General features: G+C 39.0%; 1 protein-coding gene and 1 long non-coding RNA gene across 2 annotated transcripts; one reads left to right on the top strand and one right to left on the bottom strand.

Moving 5' to 3' along the window:
- Window positions 1-4,661: 4,661 nt before the first annotated feature.
- Window positions 4,662-8,488, bottom strand: LOC121908433 (prothymosin alpha-B-like). Its single transcript, XM_042428447.1, has 5 exons — window positions 8,349-8,488; window positions 5,904-5,969; window positions 5,718-5,802; window positions 5,544-5,629; window positions 4,662-5,434 (listed from the first exon to the last, which is right to left on the bottom strand). The coding sequence occupies exons 1-5, from the start codon at window positions 8,391-8,393 to the stop codon at window positions 5,390-5,392; spliced, it is 327 nt and encodes a 108-aa protein (XP_042284381.1). The 5' UTR covers window positions 8,394-8,488; the 3' UTR covers window positions 4,662-5,389.
- Window positions 8,489-8,611: 123 nt separating this feature from the next.
- LOC121908434 lies at window positions 8,612-18,583 on the top strand. Its single transcript, XR_006099232.1, has 4 exons — window positions 8,612-9,182; window positions 14,650-14,875; window positions 14,998-15,212; window positions 17,148-18,583. It is a non-coding gene; the product is annotated as an uncharacterized LOC121908434 (long non-coding RNA).
- The last annotated feature ends 951 nt before the right edge of the window (window positions 18,584-19,534 follow it).

The following is a 19,534-nucleotide window of genomic DNA, read 5'->3' as shown; positions in this document are numbered from 1 at the left end:
ATTAACACAGTAACATTATTACAACAATAACATTATTAACACAGTAACATTATTAATACAGTATCATTATTACAACAATAACATTATTAACACAGTAACATTATTACAACAATAACATTATTAACACAATATCATTATTACAACAATAACATTATTACCACAGTAACATTATTAACACAGTATCATTACAACAATAACATTATTACCACAGTAACATTATTAACACAGTATCATTATTAACACAATAACATTATTAACACAATAACATTAACACAATATCATTATTAAGACAATATCATTATTACAACAATAACATTATTACCACAGTAATATTTATACCACAGTATCATTATTACAACAATAACATTATTAACACAATATCATTATTACAACAATGACATTATTACCACAGTAATATTTATACCACAGTATCATTATTACAACAATAACATTATTAACACAGTATCATTATTAACACATTATCATTATTCCCACAGTAACATTATTAACACAGTAACATTATTAACACAGTATCATTATTACTACAGTAACATTATTAACACAGTAACATTATTAACACAGTATCATTATTACTACAGTAACATTATTACAACAGTAATATTAATACCACAGTATCATTATTACAACAATAACATTATTACCACAGTAACATTATTAACACAGTAACATTATTAATACAGTATCATTATTACTACAGTAACATTATTAACACAATATCATTATTACTACAGTAACATTATTACAACAGTAATATTAATACCACAGTATCATTATTACAACAATAACATTATTACCACAGTAACATTATTAACACAGTAACATTATTAATACAGTATCATTATTACCACAGTAACATTATTAACACAGTAACATTATTAATACAGTATCATTATTACCACAGTAACATTATTAACACAGTAACATTATTAACACAGTATCATTATTACTACAGTAACATTATTACAACAGTAATATTAATACCACAGTATCATTATTACAACAATAACATTATTACCACAGTAACATTATTAACACAGTAACATTATTAATACAGTATCATTATTACCACAGTAACATTATTACAACAGTAATATTAATTTCACAGTATCATTATTACAACAATAATATTGTTACTACAGTAACATTATTACTATAGTAACATTATTACAACAATAATATTAATACTACAGTATCATTATTACTACAGTAACATTATAACCACGGTAAACATTATTAAGACAGTATCATTAGTACAACAATAATATTATTATCACAGTATCATTATTACTATAGTAACATCATTACCACAGTAACATTATTACCACAGTAACATCATTACTATAGTAACATTATTACTATAGTAACATTATTAAGACAGTATCATTAGTACAACAGAATTATCAATACTACAGTAACATTATTACAACAGTAACATTATTACTATAGTAACATTATTACCACAGTAACATTATTACTATAGTAACATTATTACTATAGTAACATTATTAAGACAGTATCATTAGTACAACAGAATTATTAATACTACAGTAACATCATCCTGTCTGACAGCTGGACTTGTTGGACTTTGCTGGTTTTACTGTTCATTTTAATTGAGCTCTTTTATTGAGCGTTTAAAGTTCAGGCAGTGTTTAATGTGTCTTCAGTGTGACTGTGGTACTGAACTGTAGTCACATCAGAGCTGCTGGATGTCAGAGTCAGCCAATCACAGCGGAGCGTCCCCCTCTACTGTCACTGCCAGAGGGGGGAGACAAAAGTCTCGTACTCCAGCTTCAAATAATATAAAGTTTATAATATATTAGTCAATTATATATATATCAACTCTAAATATATAAACAATACATAAATAAAATAAAATGACATAAACTATATATAGTTAAAAAATATAAATACAGTACTTAAAAATTGGAAAATATATAGAGAAATTTCAAATTTTGTAGAAATTGTGTAATTTAAAATTTCACATTTTATATTTTTTTCCCCAAAAATGTTTTAAAAACATATTTTAAATAATAAAATATGCTTAAAATATCCTTTGCTGTTCCTTTTTTTTTTGGTGAATTTGTGTTTTTGGGTGAAAAAATCCTGTTTGTTGACTGGTCTCATTCAAAACCATCAAAAACAAATGTTCGACCTTATAAAAAAAAACTCAAATATTAAAAATAATATATGTAAATGAATCCTTGAAAAAATAAGAAAATACAGAATATTCATGCAGCCACTTCCTGAATGTATCCCATCAACACAAACACCTGTACAGTAACTCTCTGAATAGAGCCAACGTGTCTCCAGGTTTCCATCATCCTGTGTCGGTGTGTGTAATGAGGCTCCTGCGGTGTGTTTAACATTCCTCTGTGTGTGAACTTCTTCCTCTGTCAGTTTTTCGGCCCTGCAGGCTGCAGCCGACATGACCGAACACAGTTCAGATCCTCCTCCTCTCGTTCAGGCTCCGTCATGTTTGTCCTGAACTGACAGGAAAAAAAAAAAAAAAAAGACTCAGCAGTGGAAACTGTACCGACAGCAAACAGCTCACTGAGTCACTGAGTGACTTTAGCTACAACTTTTCAATGCTGCTTACAGATGAATGCATTAATACTAATAATTCACGGTTCCTAACTTGGGATCAGGACGTCAAAGATACAAGCTGCAGAGATTATTTCTGATTAAAGTAATATAAAAGTCAAACATAAAGTACTTCTGTTGCACTAAATGTGTCTTTTTGTGTCATTTCACTTATTTTCTTGTGAAATATTGAATATTTTAACCCCTTCAGACCTTAAAAAATCCTTCAAATGAAACAATCTGAGAAAGAAGACATTTTTTGGGGGGGGGGATTCTGAATTAAATACTTTCACTTCATTTCTGTAATAATGTTTGTGCACTTTTATGTTGTATTTGTAATAACAATCTTAACTTTTAGAGCCCATTTCAAGCCCAAAACACTAAGTGATTCATACAAAGCAGCAACTTTAAGTAGAAACATTGTAAAATGATAAGATTTTATAATAAAACAGATAAAACCACTTACTGTAATATATTGTCTTGTATGTATCTGATGACTTCTTCCAGTGGTGTAAAATGATGCACAAACTCATGTATTTCAACTATACAACTACTAAACTCCCATAATAAAGAGCTGCAAAGAGGATACACAGCATGTTACTGTGAAAGAAGACATTAAAGAGGGAATCTAGTATTTTACTCGTTTGCTGCTGTCTTTTCTCTCCCGCCTGTAAAGCTCTGTGTGTAAACTCTGTTTCAATAAAGTTTCACCTCCAAGTTTATGAGATACTTTAACTGTTGCTGCGCCGACAGGAAACCAGGCTGCTGTCCAACAGAGCTGGAAGAAGTGCTCAGATACTTTACCAAAGTAAAAGTACCAATACTACAAAATAAAATACTCAAAAAACAAAGTTCTGATACACAAATCTGTTTTCAGTTTTTGGACTTTTTCTCTAATCTTTGATTTTTGCTGAAATATTGGATCATTTGAACATTTATTGAAATGAAAGCATGTGAGAAGTTTAGAGGGAAAAATCACTATTTGGTGGAGCTGTTAACAACTCATAGACATGTGAAATGTGACCCCGACTACACACTGCTTTTTGTAAGACGTCAAAAGACAAAAAGGTTGGAAACCACTGGTTTCATCTTTAACAATGTGTTGTATTTTAAAAGCTTGTTATATTATCCATTGTGTCAAATCTGCATCTGAAAAGTAACTAAAGCTGTCAAATAAATGTAGTGGAGTAGAAAGTACAATATTTCCCTCTGAAATGTAGAAAGTAGCATCACATGGAAATACTCAAGTAAAGTACAAGTAAATGTACTTAGTTACTTTCCATCAGTGGTGATATTCTGTATCACACATGTAAACATTTGTAAAGATAAACACTAAATAGTGATTCTGTGAAACATTAATGTAACTGTCCTCAGTGGTAGTAGTTCTACTGATTATAACTCACAGCTACAGGTCCTATTAGGAGCCTCACAAATACTAGTTTAATCTTTACAATGTGTTGTGATTTATAAGTGTTATTGTAAATGTGAAGTAAAAAAGTGCAATAATCCTTCTGAAATGCAGCACAGTTTAAATAAAAATAGAAATAATCAAGTACGTCAAAAGTATACTCAAGTGCAGTACTTGAGTAAATGTACTTAGTTACTTTCCACTATTGGTGAGTCATTCTATTAATTTAACTATCCTCATTATTATTATCATCATTAGCAGTATTTCTAATTATAACTCTTCTGTTCTCAGCTACAGCTCCTATCAAGGAGGGTTTCATCTTTAAATTTGCTTTATAGTTTAAGATTGTTTTTGTAAAATTGTAATTTAAGGAACTACAGCGATCAAAAAAAATACAATATTTTACTCATAAATGTAGTTAAGTATCAAACACAATAAAAATGGAAATTCCTGAGTATTTTAAACCTGTATTTGAGTACTTGAGTAAATGTACTTAGTTACTTCCTGTGTGCTAACCTGAACCTCTTTAAAAGAAGCCCTGTGAGCTCACCTCCACCTGAACGGCTCCGACAATCCTCCGTCACTGCCGACAGAGAGGGAGAGGGAGAAGAGGAGGAAGAAGGAAGAGGAAGAAACCAGCAGAGATACAAAGTACAACTCACAAAATAAAAGTCCGGTTTATTGTTAAACAACAAACTTCGCACATACATCAAAACAGGCCGTCATAAAACAAAAAAAGTCGCTGACAAAAACAAAAGAAAAAAAAAAGGAAAAAGAAAAGAGGCTCTTTTCTTTGGCCTTACCCTCCCATACAAACAAACTAGTTATGGTACAGCTAAAGTACATACATTAAATTTACTGGAATGCTCTGAGTTCAACGGCTGAAGAGGTTGTCTTTCAATGTTTTTTTAGCTTTTTTTTTTAACATGTTTTTTTTTTCTAGTATCTGTTGAGATATCATAACATGGTCAACCAAGTAAAATCTTTTCGTTAAAGAAGCACCGATTTGGTCTGACGAGATCGCTGCCGAGAGAGAAACTGACCCCCCCTCCTAACAATATGTACAAAAATATAAAATGTAAATAAAAATACAAACAAATTCTCCTTTCGTGTTGTTGTTGTTGAGAAGCCGGATTTCTGCGTCGCTGTGGTGGCAAGTTCCTCTAGAAAATTTGTCGCAGTTTTGAGGGGAGATCGAGTGTGTGTGGACGTGGTGGATGTTGTTGAACTCTACTTGCTAATGACCATGTTGGATTTTTTTTTATTATTATTTTTTTATCTTAAATCAGTCCTCCAGCCCCTCCACCTGTGACTTATAAAAACGGTCAGAGGTGAAGAATCAGGAAGTGGTTCAGCAGGATGGCGCGGGGGGGAAACGCATCAATCATCGTCGTCGGTTTTCTGCTTCTTGGTTTCGACGTCGTCCTGAAAGAAGAAGAAGAAGAAGAAGATGATGGAGGGTTAGTCAGCTGGCGGACTTGTGGCCTGATTGGTCCCTCAGATTCGGTGCTTTTAAGAGTCGTTGTCGTCTCACCTCGTCGTCGTCGTCGTCGTCCTCAGCTGCCCGTTTTGTGCCGCCCTCGATATCATCCTCATCATCCTCCTCGTCTTCCTCGTCGCCTGCGGGATGAAAAGAGCAGAGTGAGACTTTTGTAGGTTTTGGGGGGAAAAAAACATCAAAGTAAAAAAATAAAAATCTCCCAGGCACCTTCTCCGTCATCTTCCTCGTCCTCCTCGTCCACTTCTTCGTCTTCTTCATCGTCTACTTCGGGTTCGCCGTTCTCATCGTTCTCCTGGAAACGACAAAACCAGTTTAAGTGTCTCGCTGAAGCTGTACAGATACAAACTTTAAATGTTTTTTTTTTTAAGTGAAGCTGGAACCGGCAGGTGTTACCTTTCCGTTGGTGGCAGCATCTTTGCCGTTCTCCTTCTCCTCCACCAGCTTCTTCTCTTTCAGGTCCTGATGGAGACAAAAAAAAAAAACATTAGAAACTAAAACTTTGAAAAGTTCAAAAATATTCATAATGTTTCAGCTGATGTATTCAAACTTGTGCTGCTACCTGCCCTTCTACCTAATGGCCTAGTTAGAGGAGCCCCAGTGCTTGCTGGGAGCTGCAGTTTTCAGCCCTCTCTTGTCAGAATGAAGCCTTCTTATTTAAACACCATACTGGTCTCTGCAGATCCTCCCCTCGTCCTCCTCCTCCCACTCCATCCCCTCTAATGTGTTGTAATCTGATACTTTGATGTGGCCCCTGGGGCACTCTGGGTATTGTAGTCTTCCGCGGGCTGCCGTCGCCGCCATATGTCACGAGACACGCCCGGGAGAGGCACTGCAATACCCAGGATGCACCGCTCCGTTTAAAATAACACAGGAGGGCGCAGGAGCAGGGGGGGAGGAGGAGGAGGAGGAGGAGGAGAGGGGGGGAGGAGGTGGTGAGGAAAGAGGAGGGGGAGGAGGAGGCGGCGGCGGCGAGCGCGACGCACGCTGCTGCTGGCCGCTTGTTGTAACGGAGGCTGGAAAGGACAATAGAAGACGACACATGGCAGGCGAGAAAAGCGAAAATAAGGCAGCGCTGCGAGGCTGGAGCCGCAAACACAACACCAAAAACACCTTCAGGGGCTTTTTCTCCTCCACTTTGACCGGAAAACCGCCCGCCGAGCCTATTAATAGCGCTCGGTTTCCTCTATTTGTCGACATCGTCCGTTCACAGCCATTTTTTCCGCGCTGCACGCATCCAACACATACACTGTTATTGATTAATTGCTTTACATAATCTTATTGGTTAAAATCCATTAAGCTGTTTAGGAGCATCAGCGGCTCCTTGGCAGGAGACAAATGAGCCTCAGTTCAACTCGGAGCTCCGCTCACTCATCGACAGACCGACTGGCTGTGCGTAAAAAGGCGCTTGTGCGTAAAAATGCTCCAAACTATAAATAGTGTCTGAACAGGCACCCCGGATTATCCGCGTTAATGCCAGGCCCCCCAACTTTTCCCTCTCCACCTTATCCATATGTTCATTTGTTATAATCACTCATAATTATTCACCTCCGCGGCTCGCTGCTGCCTTTATTATCTACAGGCTGGATCCTATTCTCCCCTGCTGCTGCGGAGACCGACTCCCCCCGCGGGGGCTATTAAAGTTTTACCCGATCTAATCCAAAGTCCAACTGGACGGAAATTAACATTTAAGAAAGCACAAAGATGGTCTGGTTAGAGGAAGAAAGCCCAGCCGGTGACGGATCACAAAGAGGGGAAAACCAGCACCGTCACATCACACCTCCACAGCCCGGCCACACACACACACACACACACACACACACACACACACATACACACTAACACACACACACGGAGAGAGAAGTGGGCTGCATTACAAAAAAAAGAGAAAGAAAAACTTTTCCCCTGAGACATAAACGCGCCCTGCAAACATGCTCCAAAAATACTGAAGAAAAAGCGGAAGCCGCGGCGCGCTGTGAGAGAGTCTCTCCGGTAAACGGAGGCTGATTAAGCAGCCGCCGTCGACCTTCCTGTGTCGGTAAACAAACCGGGTCGGACGGTGCAGGCCCGCCGGTGCCTTTTAAAAACGGGACCACAAACAAACAAATAATGAGAAGGCTGGAAGTGGCGAGCCCCGAAAGTTGACATCGGTGTGAATTACGCACCGCCTGTCTGTCTGTCTGTGCTCCATTCAAACGGACCAACTTCACACTACAAACCCAGCTGGAGCCTCAGAAATCCCGTTTAACTCCGTTGCTCAGCTCCAGCAGCTCGTTATCGCTCTATTAATAAGACAACCCGGGATATTAGTGTTTCTCTTCCACTGGAAGCGGGATTTACCTTCGAATTAATTCGCGTTAAGCAGCCTGCAGAGATGTGGAATAAATGTGCGAATAGGCGCGTCAATTGTGCGATAAGAGCCGCTGAGAATGAGCCCAAATACCCGTGAAGTGTGAGCTGGAGAGGCTGCTGTGTGTTCGGACTTGATGTGCGTGTTTCGCGGAGGAGAACCGAGCCGCTTGTATAAACAAAGAACCCGCGCAGACTGTTACTCTCCGGACAATGAACGCAGCCTGTTTCCATGATGCGGTGCTGAGACCCCCCGCTTAATTTTAGTGACATTTTCCAGCAGTTTTCAAAAAAAAGAGACGTGAACACTGGTTCTTTCCGCTCTTTATCCGCCTCCGGTTCGTCCAACAGGCTCCCACTTCGCCGGAATGAGCGCGAAGCGACGACGAAAGGTTTTTTAAAAATCTAGGTTACAGGCTGGAAAAGCTTTATTCTGCTGAGGGGCTTAGTGAGAGACAGAGGCGGCTCCGGTGGAGGAGTAAGGCGGCTTACCTTGGCAGAGATATCCGAGCCGGAGTCAACTTGTGTGTCTGCCATTGTTTTAGTTCAATAAAATAAAGGACGGCTGAAATGAAAGGTTGAATAAAGTAAATCCCTCTCCTCGGTTAGCGGATCGATCAGAATGATATTGTGCCAGTGGCCAACGCTGCTTACGGCCGAACCTTTAATATAGGCTTGTGGGCGGGGTTCAGAGAGCTCGGCGGGCGCTCATTGGCCCGCGGCTCCACAGAGGTGTTCTCTTCGCGCGTTGGAGTGGAACAATGGGTCGAATTTCTAAACCCGGAGACCACGCCCCCTCCTGTCCGCCACTGCAACCGTCCTTTCTGCCCACAAAAACAACAATCTACCCCGATTAAACCGATCTAAACGGACCACAGCTCCGCCGTTGGCGCCTTGTCGACTCCGTGAAATCGAGAAAAGTCAGTTTGCACCGAATTACGCACAAAATATACCGAACAGATCGAGCTTTCGGTTGACGTAGTGTCACACTTTGATTGATTGATGTTCATCTGGTCGAGTCGAGCGGCGACTCCGGAGCGTTTCTCCCGCCCACCGGCGCGACGAGGGGATAGAGAAAGTCTTTAGGGGACAAAATGTCGACGACACGGACAGTGTAGGTGGATTAAAGATGCTTCTATAGCGGTACTGTCACCTCTCCAGCCGCCATGTGAACACTATCAATCAGATGAAAGGCAGAGAGAATGTAATTGTGGAGCACCGCCGCCATGTCTCATCACAGCCCTTCCCCTCCCCCTTCTTTCCTCCCGACGTCCATGTTTGAAACTCCCTCACTCCTCTCTGTATGTGCGCACTTCACACACTGAGGTATTTTTTTTATTTATTTTTACATAACAACACATAAATTCGTGCGCCAAGGTCGACACACAAACAAACACACGATCTCCGTCGAACAAAGTAAACGTGAAACACCGTGATAGTGTTGTTAATCAGTGTGAACAGGCTGCTTCAGCACAGTGCCGGTGGCCTCGTTTTCTCCGCCTCTCCATTGTTAGAGCCCGGAGAGAAAAAAGCAGTGCGACATAACAGACATGCGATGAGACAAGTGCGAAAATAAGTATAATGTGCTCATGAACTGACGCATTCTTATGAAACACGTATTTTTCCTTACCGAGTTTTGTACACATGGCTTTTACAAGCGGAACATGAGAAGGACAAAGCGGCAAAAAACCAGCCGCCATTGCTCGCTCGGGATGGGGGATGGGAGCACCGCTAACAGCAGCCCACATTCACATTCTGCTCTGGTGACGCACTCGGCCACAACGGACGACTCCGATTGGTCCACTAAGTGGAATAAACACGGCTTTGGCGCACGTCGAGCGCTGATTGGCTACCGCGGACGTCCGTCAATTCAAACTGGGCTCCGTCGGTGCGCCGCAAACTGCGGGTCTGGAGTATGGAGTATGGATCAGGACTGCGGAGTCAGTGTAGAGTTTCACTTCAGTGTTTTATGTGTTTTATTTCCCATTTTGCTGACGAGGAAACGCGCCTGTTACCGCCATGATCTCTGAGACCGTACTCATTGTGTGTAATTGTTTGGAAAAGCAGACCTCTTCATGTTTCATTAAGCTGCGTTATAAAATATTTAACCAGATATCTGAGAGAGCACAGCCTGGATGCTTCATCAGAACCAAACTCGGTGTCCCACCAACCGTGTTTTGAGTATGTGGTTCATTCACACTTCAAAAATTCACAAAATCAAGTAGAAATGCTGCACACACATTAAAACAGCATGGTATCTAAGTGTTGTACTGATGGGCGCTGTGATGCAAAGCACAGGGGACATGAAAGAGCTCCGCATAGATGGAAAAAAGTGCCGATGGTGGCACAAAAAGAAAAGATTCAACAATTTTCACTGAGGAAAAAAATTAAGATTTTCATTGGGCTTCCTCAGAGGCAGTTTGACGTCACTTGACCACTTGTTTAATTACAGTACAAAAGAAATATTCTTTTGCCGCATCATTTTCAACATTCTTCGTCCACTTTGGTGGCTAAATTTGAGGCTCAGGAGGTCATTCTAAACCCAGGTTCTTTCAGAGGTGTTGATCGTGACTACAACAAACAGAAGTGGTAGAAATGAGGATACAACGCAGACAGACAGTACAGAGAAAAAGTGAAAAAAAAAAAACATGGAACAAGATTACAGCATCACAACAGCGCCGCATGCAAACCAAAACACTACAAAGTGGTTTGAAACGCGGATGCTGTTTTGAGCCACCGAAAAACAAAAATGGCTTCTGTCGGCTGCAGCAGATTCAGAAAAATCTGAAATAAAATCAAAAACAATATCAGCAACACTTCTTCCATTTGTTGTCTGTCACAAAACTCACCAAACAGCAGATAAGATTGACGAAGTCGTCCCGCTGTCGCCTGTATCCGAAATAAAAAAGTGGAAACACAAGGAAGAAACTAAAGACACAGAAGGTTCTTAAAAGTTCAGGTTATGAAAAGTCTCACAAGTTCCTTCAGTGAAAAAGGACTAAAAATGGCTGTTCATCTGGCCCAGAATCAGCCCTCTGGTCCGGTTCTGGGAGCCAGCACTGGCCCAAACAAATCCAGCAGCCATATATGGGCCAGCGCCAGGCTGCAGCTAGCTGCATTGGGGGCCCCAGACCTTTAGGGCCCCCTAAAGCCCCAGGTTCACTGTGTGTCAATTGGTTGTACATAATTTGATTAACTGCAGATTTGTTTAGGAATTTACACCACTGAAGTACAATATGACTCAAACAGGTCCCGGATCACCACTTAATCTTGTCACCGTGTCACAGAGAGAGGGGCCCTGAGTCAATGCACAGCTTTAAGATCTGGTTATTTTTGTTCTAATTGGGGCCAAACAGCACATTTTTGCTGTGGGGCCACGTAACAGGTTAATCTGGCCGTCTGGTGGCGGAATACAGCTGAGAGTGCAGATGTGCAACCTGAGTAAAGTAAAGTCATTTCTTAATATTCTGTGGGCCAAAGCTAAAATAAAAATAAAGTAAAACACATTTATGAGTTTACAGCATGATAATATGTAGATTTACAGGCGTGATGCTACACACACATCTGAATCACTTTACTCACTAAGAATTATTAATAACTGTTTGTGAGTTAATGCTGGAGTAATTTGATGCAGACACATCGGATGATATTCCAACAGAATCACACAAACTGGTCGCAGATGCAAATCATCAGACAACACAGACAACAGCACAGTTACAACCAGCCGCTTTAAATACACGTATAGAGCTGGAAATGAAAAATATACCAAACATATGATGAGAAACGTGATATAATAGATACTGTTGAGTTGCACCAACAGCAAAAACCATACTGAGTGTATTTGGCTAAAAATGCAAAAAATGATATTTTAATTTAAAATCCATGGTATAGGGTCAAAAAGTTTAATAAAAAATATATAATTTACATATTTTGACTATTTTTAAATCCTACTCGTGTGTTTTTGTATCACCATGTGTTTGCCTTTTTGTCTTTAAAACACTGTGAGCTGCCTTATTGTTGGAAGTTGCTCCACAAATAACTTTTGATTCAAAAAGAAATGATCACTAGCAAGAAATTACCCATAATACATCTGAACGGAAAACAAAAACTAAATGTGTCTCCTCTACAAGGAGTTAGAGTAATACAGGTTTAAATCTCTAATCTTCTATTAGCTGCTGAAACACTAAATTATCATTAAACTTAGACTCATTTTGCATCCTCTACCTCAAAAACGCAGCTACTTCTGAATATTAAACCACCTCAAACTCAGTTTAAAGTTCATCAGTGATGAAAGTTTAAATATTTGGAGCCTCAGAGGCGACGCTAATCCCGGTTTAAAGTTAATCCTGACTGGTGCGACTCACCCTGTAGGGGATAAATTAGGTCTACATGACTAAACGTTGCTCAAACAAGAAAAAAAAAGACCCTTTAAATCTGTTTTGTTTCTGGTTTTTCCTGCTGACTGACTCTCAGCTCGTCTCTCTTTGTAACAGAGAAATAACTGGAAGGAAAAGCAGTGAGAGATAAGTTAACACAGACAGAAGCAGCAGATAAATGTCTTGTGGTGACTGACTAGCCGCTGTGCATCAGCCCTTCAGCATGCAGTTTGCATGTTCGAACCTGTCGCAGCGACGCACTGAAGTGGACGCTTCCAGCAGCAGCAGAGTAAACAGCAGATCAGAGTGTCTGCAGATATCTTATTATATCTTAGACTTCCATTAACAGCTCAATATGAAGACATATATTAAGACTGAGTTTCAGACAAAAGCTGACACTTGCTGTGATTTGCAGAGACTCATTTATTGTATTTATACATAAAGGTAACTTCACAGCAATCTTGAGTAATGAGCTCTAATAAATCAGTGTTTTTGTTGAGGTAATTCTGGCACCAGCAGGCGTCAAGGGGGGAAACTTTTCAATCAATTGTTCCTTTAAATGAATAATTTGTGCCACAAATGACAAATAATTCAACACGTACACACAATCTCCAACAATACGCTTTAATTCAGTTCCAGATACGACACAGTCTCCTCGTTTCTAGAACAAAATTACACAAAATCTACCCAGATTCTTCTCCTATATGTGACAGATACCAGATTGTTGAAGCAACATGAGGCCTTATAGTTTTGTCGGCTCATCTGAATCAATAATGACGCTTTTTCTTTCTTGTACTGGCAAAAAAAAACCCAAATCCTTACACACTGGAATAAAACCAGTGGTACAAACATTAAGATGTGTCTGGATGACTTTAACACTTTACATTTAAAACAGAGTAAATGTGCTTTAAAAACAAATTCTCTCAATTGGATAGAATCTGGCAACCCTTCATTAAGCAAAATATACAGCAAAAAGCAAAATTTCCTCATTTTCTTCTCCGTTTAACTGGTTGTTATAACTGTTCTGCTTTTTCCTTTTGCTTTTCTTTAGCCAGTTTTTACTGGTTGGATGTCGCATCCTTTGGCTCTATCATATTTAAACAGAGCGATAACTGACTCGTCGCTATCTGTTTATGAACCAAAATGCTCAATAAAAATATCTTTGGATGTTTTAATAGCAGTAAATGATCAACTTCAGCTTATTTAAGACTCAGCAGCATGAATCATAAAGCTATTTATTTTAAATTTAAACTGAGATACCCGGATATATCATCCAGGTTACATGACTGACGTTCCGTTTTTCATCACAGAAGAAGTCTGTGAGATGTAGTTGAAAGCTCTGAAACCGTGTGTGAGTGGACCTTTGAGGTTGAGATTATTTTGTCACATAAAAACTCAGCTTCCTGTTGCTCTTTAAAGAAAAGGCTCAAATGATCAAGTAAAGAGCACAAATGAAGTAATTTCTCAATAATTTCCCCACGTGGCACCAATAACAGACATGTCAACATGTCCGTGTGTGATGTAATCAGGTCGATTAGTGTCGAGCAGCAGGTATGTTTGAATGTCAGTGCAGACAGACAGACAGACAGACAGACAGACAGACAGGTGCGTTCTGGTCATAGTCATCAAGCACCAAAACACAAATGAAGCCTAAAAACACTGGATGACACGGATGTGCGCTCGGTTCTGATTGTACTACGCTGTGTGACAGATCACAACACTGTAACACTGTAACTCCTAGAAATTACAAACTACTCAGTTTTACATCTTGCAAGATACATAAATTTACAGAAAACTCACCTACAAGACGCTGTTGGAAGTTAGTATATGAAGGTTTAAATTGAAAAGTGTTCCACATATTTTATCCAACCCATTAACATACATGAGCAGGGCAAAATATTAGGAACACTTTTTTAATTCATTAGGTTGCGCAGGTGTTCCTAATAAAGTGCTCAGTGAGTGTAGGTGTCAACAGAAACAAACAAACAATGCAATCCAATGAGCTTTATTGGCATTACGATTATTAAAAAACAATGTTAAAGAATGAAATTAACAAAAAAGAATGTGAATATATATATAATATGAGTTCATAGAATTAAATATAATAAATGTTCTTGTCAGACTTTTTTAATTTTTGGGAAAGAACTCCTCCCTAATATTTCTGTTAGGAAGTGTAATTCTGTCATCACATGACAGCACAGCTTGTCCTCTCTGGTCTGCCTGCGTCTGCCTGCGTCTGCCTGCGTCTGTCCTTCTCTCCTGCCAGACTGTGGTCACTCAGTCTGAACGCTGTCAGTGTCTCTCAGGTGCTCGTCAGTCTGCTGCAGTTTACTGTCTGTTTAGAGCCCAAACACGTTTCTGGTTTGTGTGTTGTGAGAGTGTAGCATCGTCACAATAAGTGATGTCTTTTTCTTTAGTTATTATTCGGCTCTGAGGCTGGCTGGGGTTTGTGATGTCAGAAGGTGAAAGGTCAAACAACTAAAGGGCCGGATGTGAGGGGATGTGTACAGTGGATGCGTGTGGAGCTGTGAGTCTTCTGCACTGTGTGTCTGCACAACAAGGACATGTTCAAGTTTGTCTGTGTAATGATACATTTTGGACATCAGCACATGATGAAACCTGAGGCCCCTCACAGCCACGCAGGTGAGGAAAGTCTAAATTAGCCCACAGCGGCTGAAAAGATCCAAAATCGATTCAAGTTTTTGAATTTATCCAACACATTCTCGCTTCCTGATTGGATGTTTATTACAACAACGTTCTCTCAGTGTCCCGTTGTTCATGCTGATGATGTAACCAGGAGAGATTTTACGTCCATCGCAGACACAGAAACAAGACGAACGTGTGTAAACAGGATTACAGATACCGCAGGGAGCCGTCAGACTTCACCAGCGTTGTTTCACGTGGAATTCAACTTCAGCTGTTGTGACGTTGCTTCACCGAGAGGAAGTCAGAGTCAGACGAACCCGCTGCACTTCCTCTTGTACGCAGGTTACACACTGGCTGCACGTTATCACACACTTTCAAAGAAAAACACACCTTGTATTAGCTCCTTTCAGACATCAGTCTCACGTCTGAATGAGAACCTGAGTCACTTTCACTGGCTGTAAAAGTCACAACAGTAAACTTACCAAGTGAGACATGAAACATCTTCTCAAATTTAAACATAAAGACGACAGAAGCACAAAGTTCAATCCACAGAAAAGAGATTTTGTTACCTTATTAAAAGTTATCAAACATTCAGTTTAACAAACCATGAAACACTGTGAATGACGACTTATGTTGAGAGGAAACAGATGTTAAATGTGATATCATTGACTTAACGTCTTGATATTCTGGGTTTGTGCAGTGTTTGACTTTATAAAACAGGCAGCAGAATTCGCTCTCTAATAATTTTAAATGAGGAAATTCATGAGAACTTTTATTGTGTAGCTTCATTGTGACAAGAGGAGGATCATTCACACTCACTATGGACATTAATTAAGGTTTCAAGCATTTAAAAGCAGCTAAAACAGTATAGCTGCTGAAGGTGGAGCTAGTTTCAACTACTTTATATACAGTTAGCTAGTTTAATCCAGTGGTTCCCAACCTAGGGGTCGGGCCCCTCCAAAGGGTCAGCAGATAAATCTGAGGGGTCGTGAGATGATGTCTGCCGCCTTTACCTCTCCCCTTTGATGGTGTACTCATGGGAGAGGTAAGCAACGTTGTGGACTTCCTGTTGATTTACGGTTTTAAGTTTTTTTAAGCTTAAACTTTTTGTGCAGTATGCTAACACATTCCTATGTTATTTAATTTGTGTAGGAGCTCAAGTTAGCTGTCACAATTAACCCAAGGATTTTGTTATTTACTTCTTCTGAGCTTGATGTAGTTAAAGTATTGCAGTAAAAGTACATAAGTATTATGAGCTTGATGTAGTTAAAGTATTGCAGTAAAAGTACATAAGTATTATGAGCTTGATGTAGTTAAAGTATTGCAGTAAAAGTAGTGGTTTGGTCCCTCTGACTGATATATTATTATATATGACATCATTAGATTATTAATAGTGAAGCATCAGTGTTAGAGCAGCATGTTACTGTTGTAGCTGCTGGAGGTGGAGCTAGTTTACACTACTTTATATACAGTTAGCTAGTTTAGTCCAGTGGTTCCCAACCTAGGGGTCGGGCCCCTCCAAAGGGTCAGCAGATAAATCTGAGGGGTGGTGAGATGATTAATGGGAGAGGAAAGAAGAAAAAACAAAGTTCTGATACACAAATCTGTTTTCAGTTTTTGGACTTTTTCTCTAATCTTTGATTTTTGCTGAAATATTGGATCATTTGAACATTTATTGAAATGAAAGCATGTGAGAAGTTTAGAGGGAAAAATCACTATTTGGTGGAGCTGTTAACAACTCATAGACATGTGAAATGTGACCCCGACTACACACTGCTTTTTATAAGACGTCAAAAGCCCAAAAGGTTGGAAACCACTGGTTTCATCTTTAACAATGTGTTGTATTTTAAAAGCTTGTTATATTATCCATTGTGTCAAATCTTCATCTGAAAAGTAACTAAAGCTGTCAAATAAATGTAGTGGAGTAGAAAGTACAATATTTCCCTCTGAAATGTAGAAAGTAGCATCACATGGAAATACTCAAGTAAAGTACAAGTACCTTAAAACTGTACTTAAGTACAGTACTTTAGTTAATGTATTTAGTCCCTACAGCTGGTTCCAACATCTGCTGGAAAAAGAGGAGCGGAGGCTGTTATAGCAGCAGATTCCTTGAACATGGTGTCACAATCACATGTTATACTGTCACATATGGAGGAAATGTTTTTTTTTTAGGGCAACAAAAAAGGCTGTTTTTCTACATTGTTGTCCTCTTTAATAACCAACAGCCAATGAAACCCTTCCTCTCTCTGTCTCTCATCTTCCTCCACAGGGTCACATGACTCTCCCATCCTGCTCGGTCGCCCCCAGCTTCACCATCATCTCTCTCTTTCTCTCTCTCTCTCTCTCTCTATCGATTACCCCGGCAAGGACATTATGCCTGATGTATGACATTACATGAAGGAGAGAGGGTGGAGGAGGGAGATTACTGATTATCACCTCTATGTTTGAGGTTCCTTTTGTGCTAAATATGTATCGTGGATGTTTTTTACAATCATTTCATTAAAAGTCACTGCTGTGGAAGATTTAAAATGCCTAAACAAAAACAAAACAAACAAAGAAATAAAGTGAAATACAACACACATTTCCTTTTGAATGTATGCATTTACTGTGTCATCATTAAAAGAAAAAAAAAAACATTTATGTCCCGCCCCTGAGCTGTGATTGGACAGATTGTTTTATCATTTTGACATGGACAACGCGTCCCTCTCACCTCCTCAACTAATAACAGTGCTGTGTATTTAGTATTGGCAGCTCTTCTCCAACAGTAGATCTATACATAAACAGGTGGATGTGTAATGTAATTTCACTTTGTTTGATTTGTTTTTTATTTCACCATTTTAGATCTTCCATACAATCTTTGTACAATAAACCATGTGCTGTGTTTTATTTGTATGATTTTGATTCATTAGCGTCCCTTTTAATTTCCAGGTATTTAATAAACACAGTAAAACAAACCAAACAATCTCACCTCAAAGTCCATTCAGTAGCTGACCTGGAGCTTTCAATCATATCACATGATCTTCATTATGAGATGGGATCGCCCTGGAATTGCAAATTTCCATATTTTTTTTGAGCACTTTACACATTTTTCATCAATGTCTTTGTTCAAAGTTTATTCTTTATCTTGGACTCAGTAAATGAAACGATATCTTTGTACCACTAAATGCATCTTCATAATCACATTTTTGTGTGGTAGGTTTTTGTAATCAGATTTTTTCACTTTTTTTTTAAACATAATTACTGATTAATGTCCTATATTGCTGTCTGCTGCACAGCACTAAAATGCAATATTCCTCTTTACGTTCTTTCCTGTGTCGTGATTTGATTTTAATGTGGCATGGAGAACGAGTCATTCCGCTGTAAAAGATAAAAAAGGTAAATAATTGTTTTTTTTTTTTTAAATGTTTGTATTTAATTATGACACAGTAAATGCATACATATAAATGCATGCATAAACAGGTGTATGTGTATTGTTTTCAATTTATTTCATTATTTGACATCTTATTTTTGCATTTTGAATCTTCCATACATTCTATGTACAAACCATGTGCTGTGTTTCATGTTTGTGATTTTAATTCATTTTCAGAATAGTCTTTTTTTTTTTTTAGTCTCTCCGGTTCAACTTTGGTGAACTTTCCCGCCTTTAACTTTCGCTCTGTTGACCAATAACAAACCATCTCGACCGAACCGACCTTTGAGAGGACGGAGAGTCAATAAACAATTTATTGAAGTTCTTCTGTTCCACAACAGAGACCTGGTTTACACACAGTAGTGAAACAGGAGGCCGTGATAGTGATACAGCTTTTGAATAAATTGTTTGAAATTGTTGTCTTGTGTTGTCAAGCTAGCTCGGAGAGATTTTAGCCTCTTCAGTAACTCTTTATTGAACGATATGACGCACAATCCTGATCATGACGTGCCAGTAAACGTCCCAATCAAGCAGCAACTACCACAGCTTGAGACTGAAGTATCTTAAAGTGCAAAAACCACTGACAGCCTCTAGATACTGGTTCCAAACTGCAACTAACAATTATTATTATTATCAATGAATCTGTCAATTATTTTCTAGATTAATCAGTTAGTTGTTTGGTCCATAAAATGTCAAACGTTGATCAGTTGTTTCCCAAAGTCTAAGATAACGTCCTCAAATGTCTTGTTTTCAGTTTACTGTCATAGAGACTAAAGAAACCACAAAATATCCACATTTGAGAAGCTGGAATCAGAGAATTTGGACTTTTTTTTTCTTAAAAAGTGACTCAAAACATTTAATTGATTATCCAAAGAGTTGGTGATTAATTCAACAGTTGGCAACTAATCTATTAATCAACAGCTTGTTGCAGCTCTGATTCATTCAAAAAGCATCAACTTCTCTCTAGAAACACTGAATGAGTCCAGCAGGCCGATGGACACACTGAGCTGAAACTAAACCTTGATGAAACATCCAGCAGCTTAAAATCAGTTCACTTTCAGATCCTGGATCGGTTTGGAAGTCAGTAACTACGGCGATCTGACTGGCTTCTTCTCCATAGCAACGGCAGCTGAGCCTCGCGGGTACTGTAGTGTTTAGAGCTGTTGACCAAACAGACAGAAAAATTAAAAAGGTGAAACAAAAAACGAAGGTGAAATAATTAAAACCGAGGGTCAAAATCTAAACTT

This window comes from Thunnus maccoyii, chromosome 12 (genome assembly GCF_910596095.1).
Source record: "Thunnus maccoyii chromosome 12, fThuMac1.1, whole genome shotgun sequence".
Taxonomy (NCBI): Eukaryota; Metazoa; Chordata; class Actinopteri; order Scombriformes; family Scombridae; genus Thunnus; species Thunnus maccoyii.
This window is presented reverse-complemented; position numbering and strand designations above follow the sequence as displayed.

Coding starts and splice junctions, on each gene's coding strand:
- LOC121908433 (XM_042428447.1), bottom strand. CDS start 8,393: ATGGCAGACACACAAGTTGACTCCGGCTCGGATATCTCTGCCAAG. Junction 5,803..5,903: donor ATGCTGCCACCAACGGAAAG/GTAACACCTGCC, acceptor TGTCGTTTCCAG/GAGAACGATGAGAACGGCGA. Junction 5,435..5,543: donor ACGACGACGACGACGACGAG/GTGAGACGACAA, acceptor TTCTTCTTTCAG/GACGACGTCGAAACCAAGAA.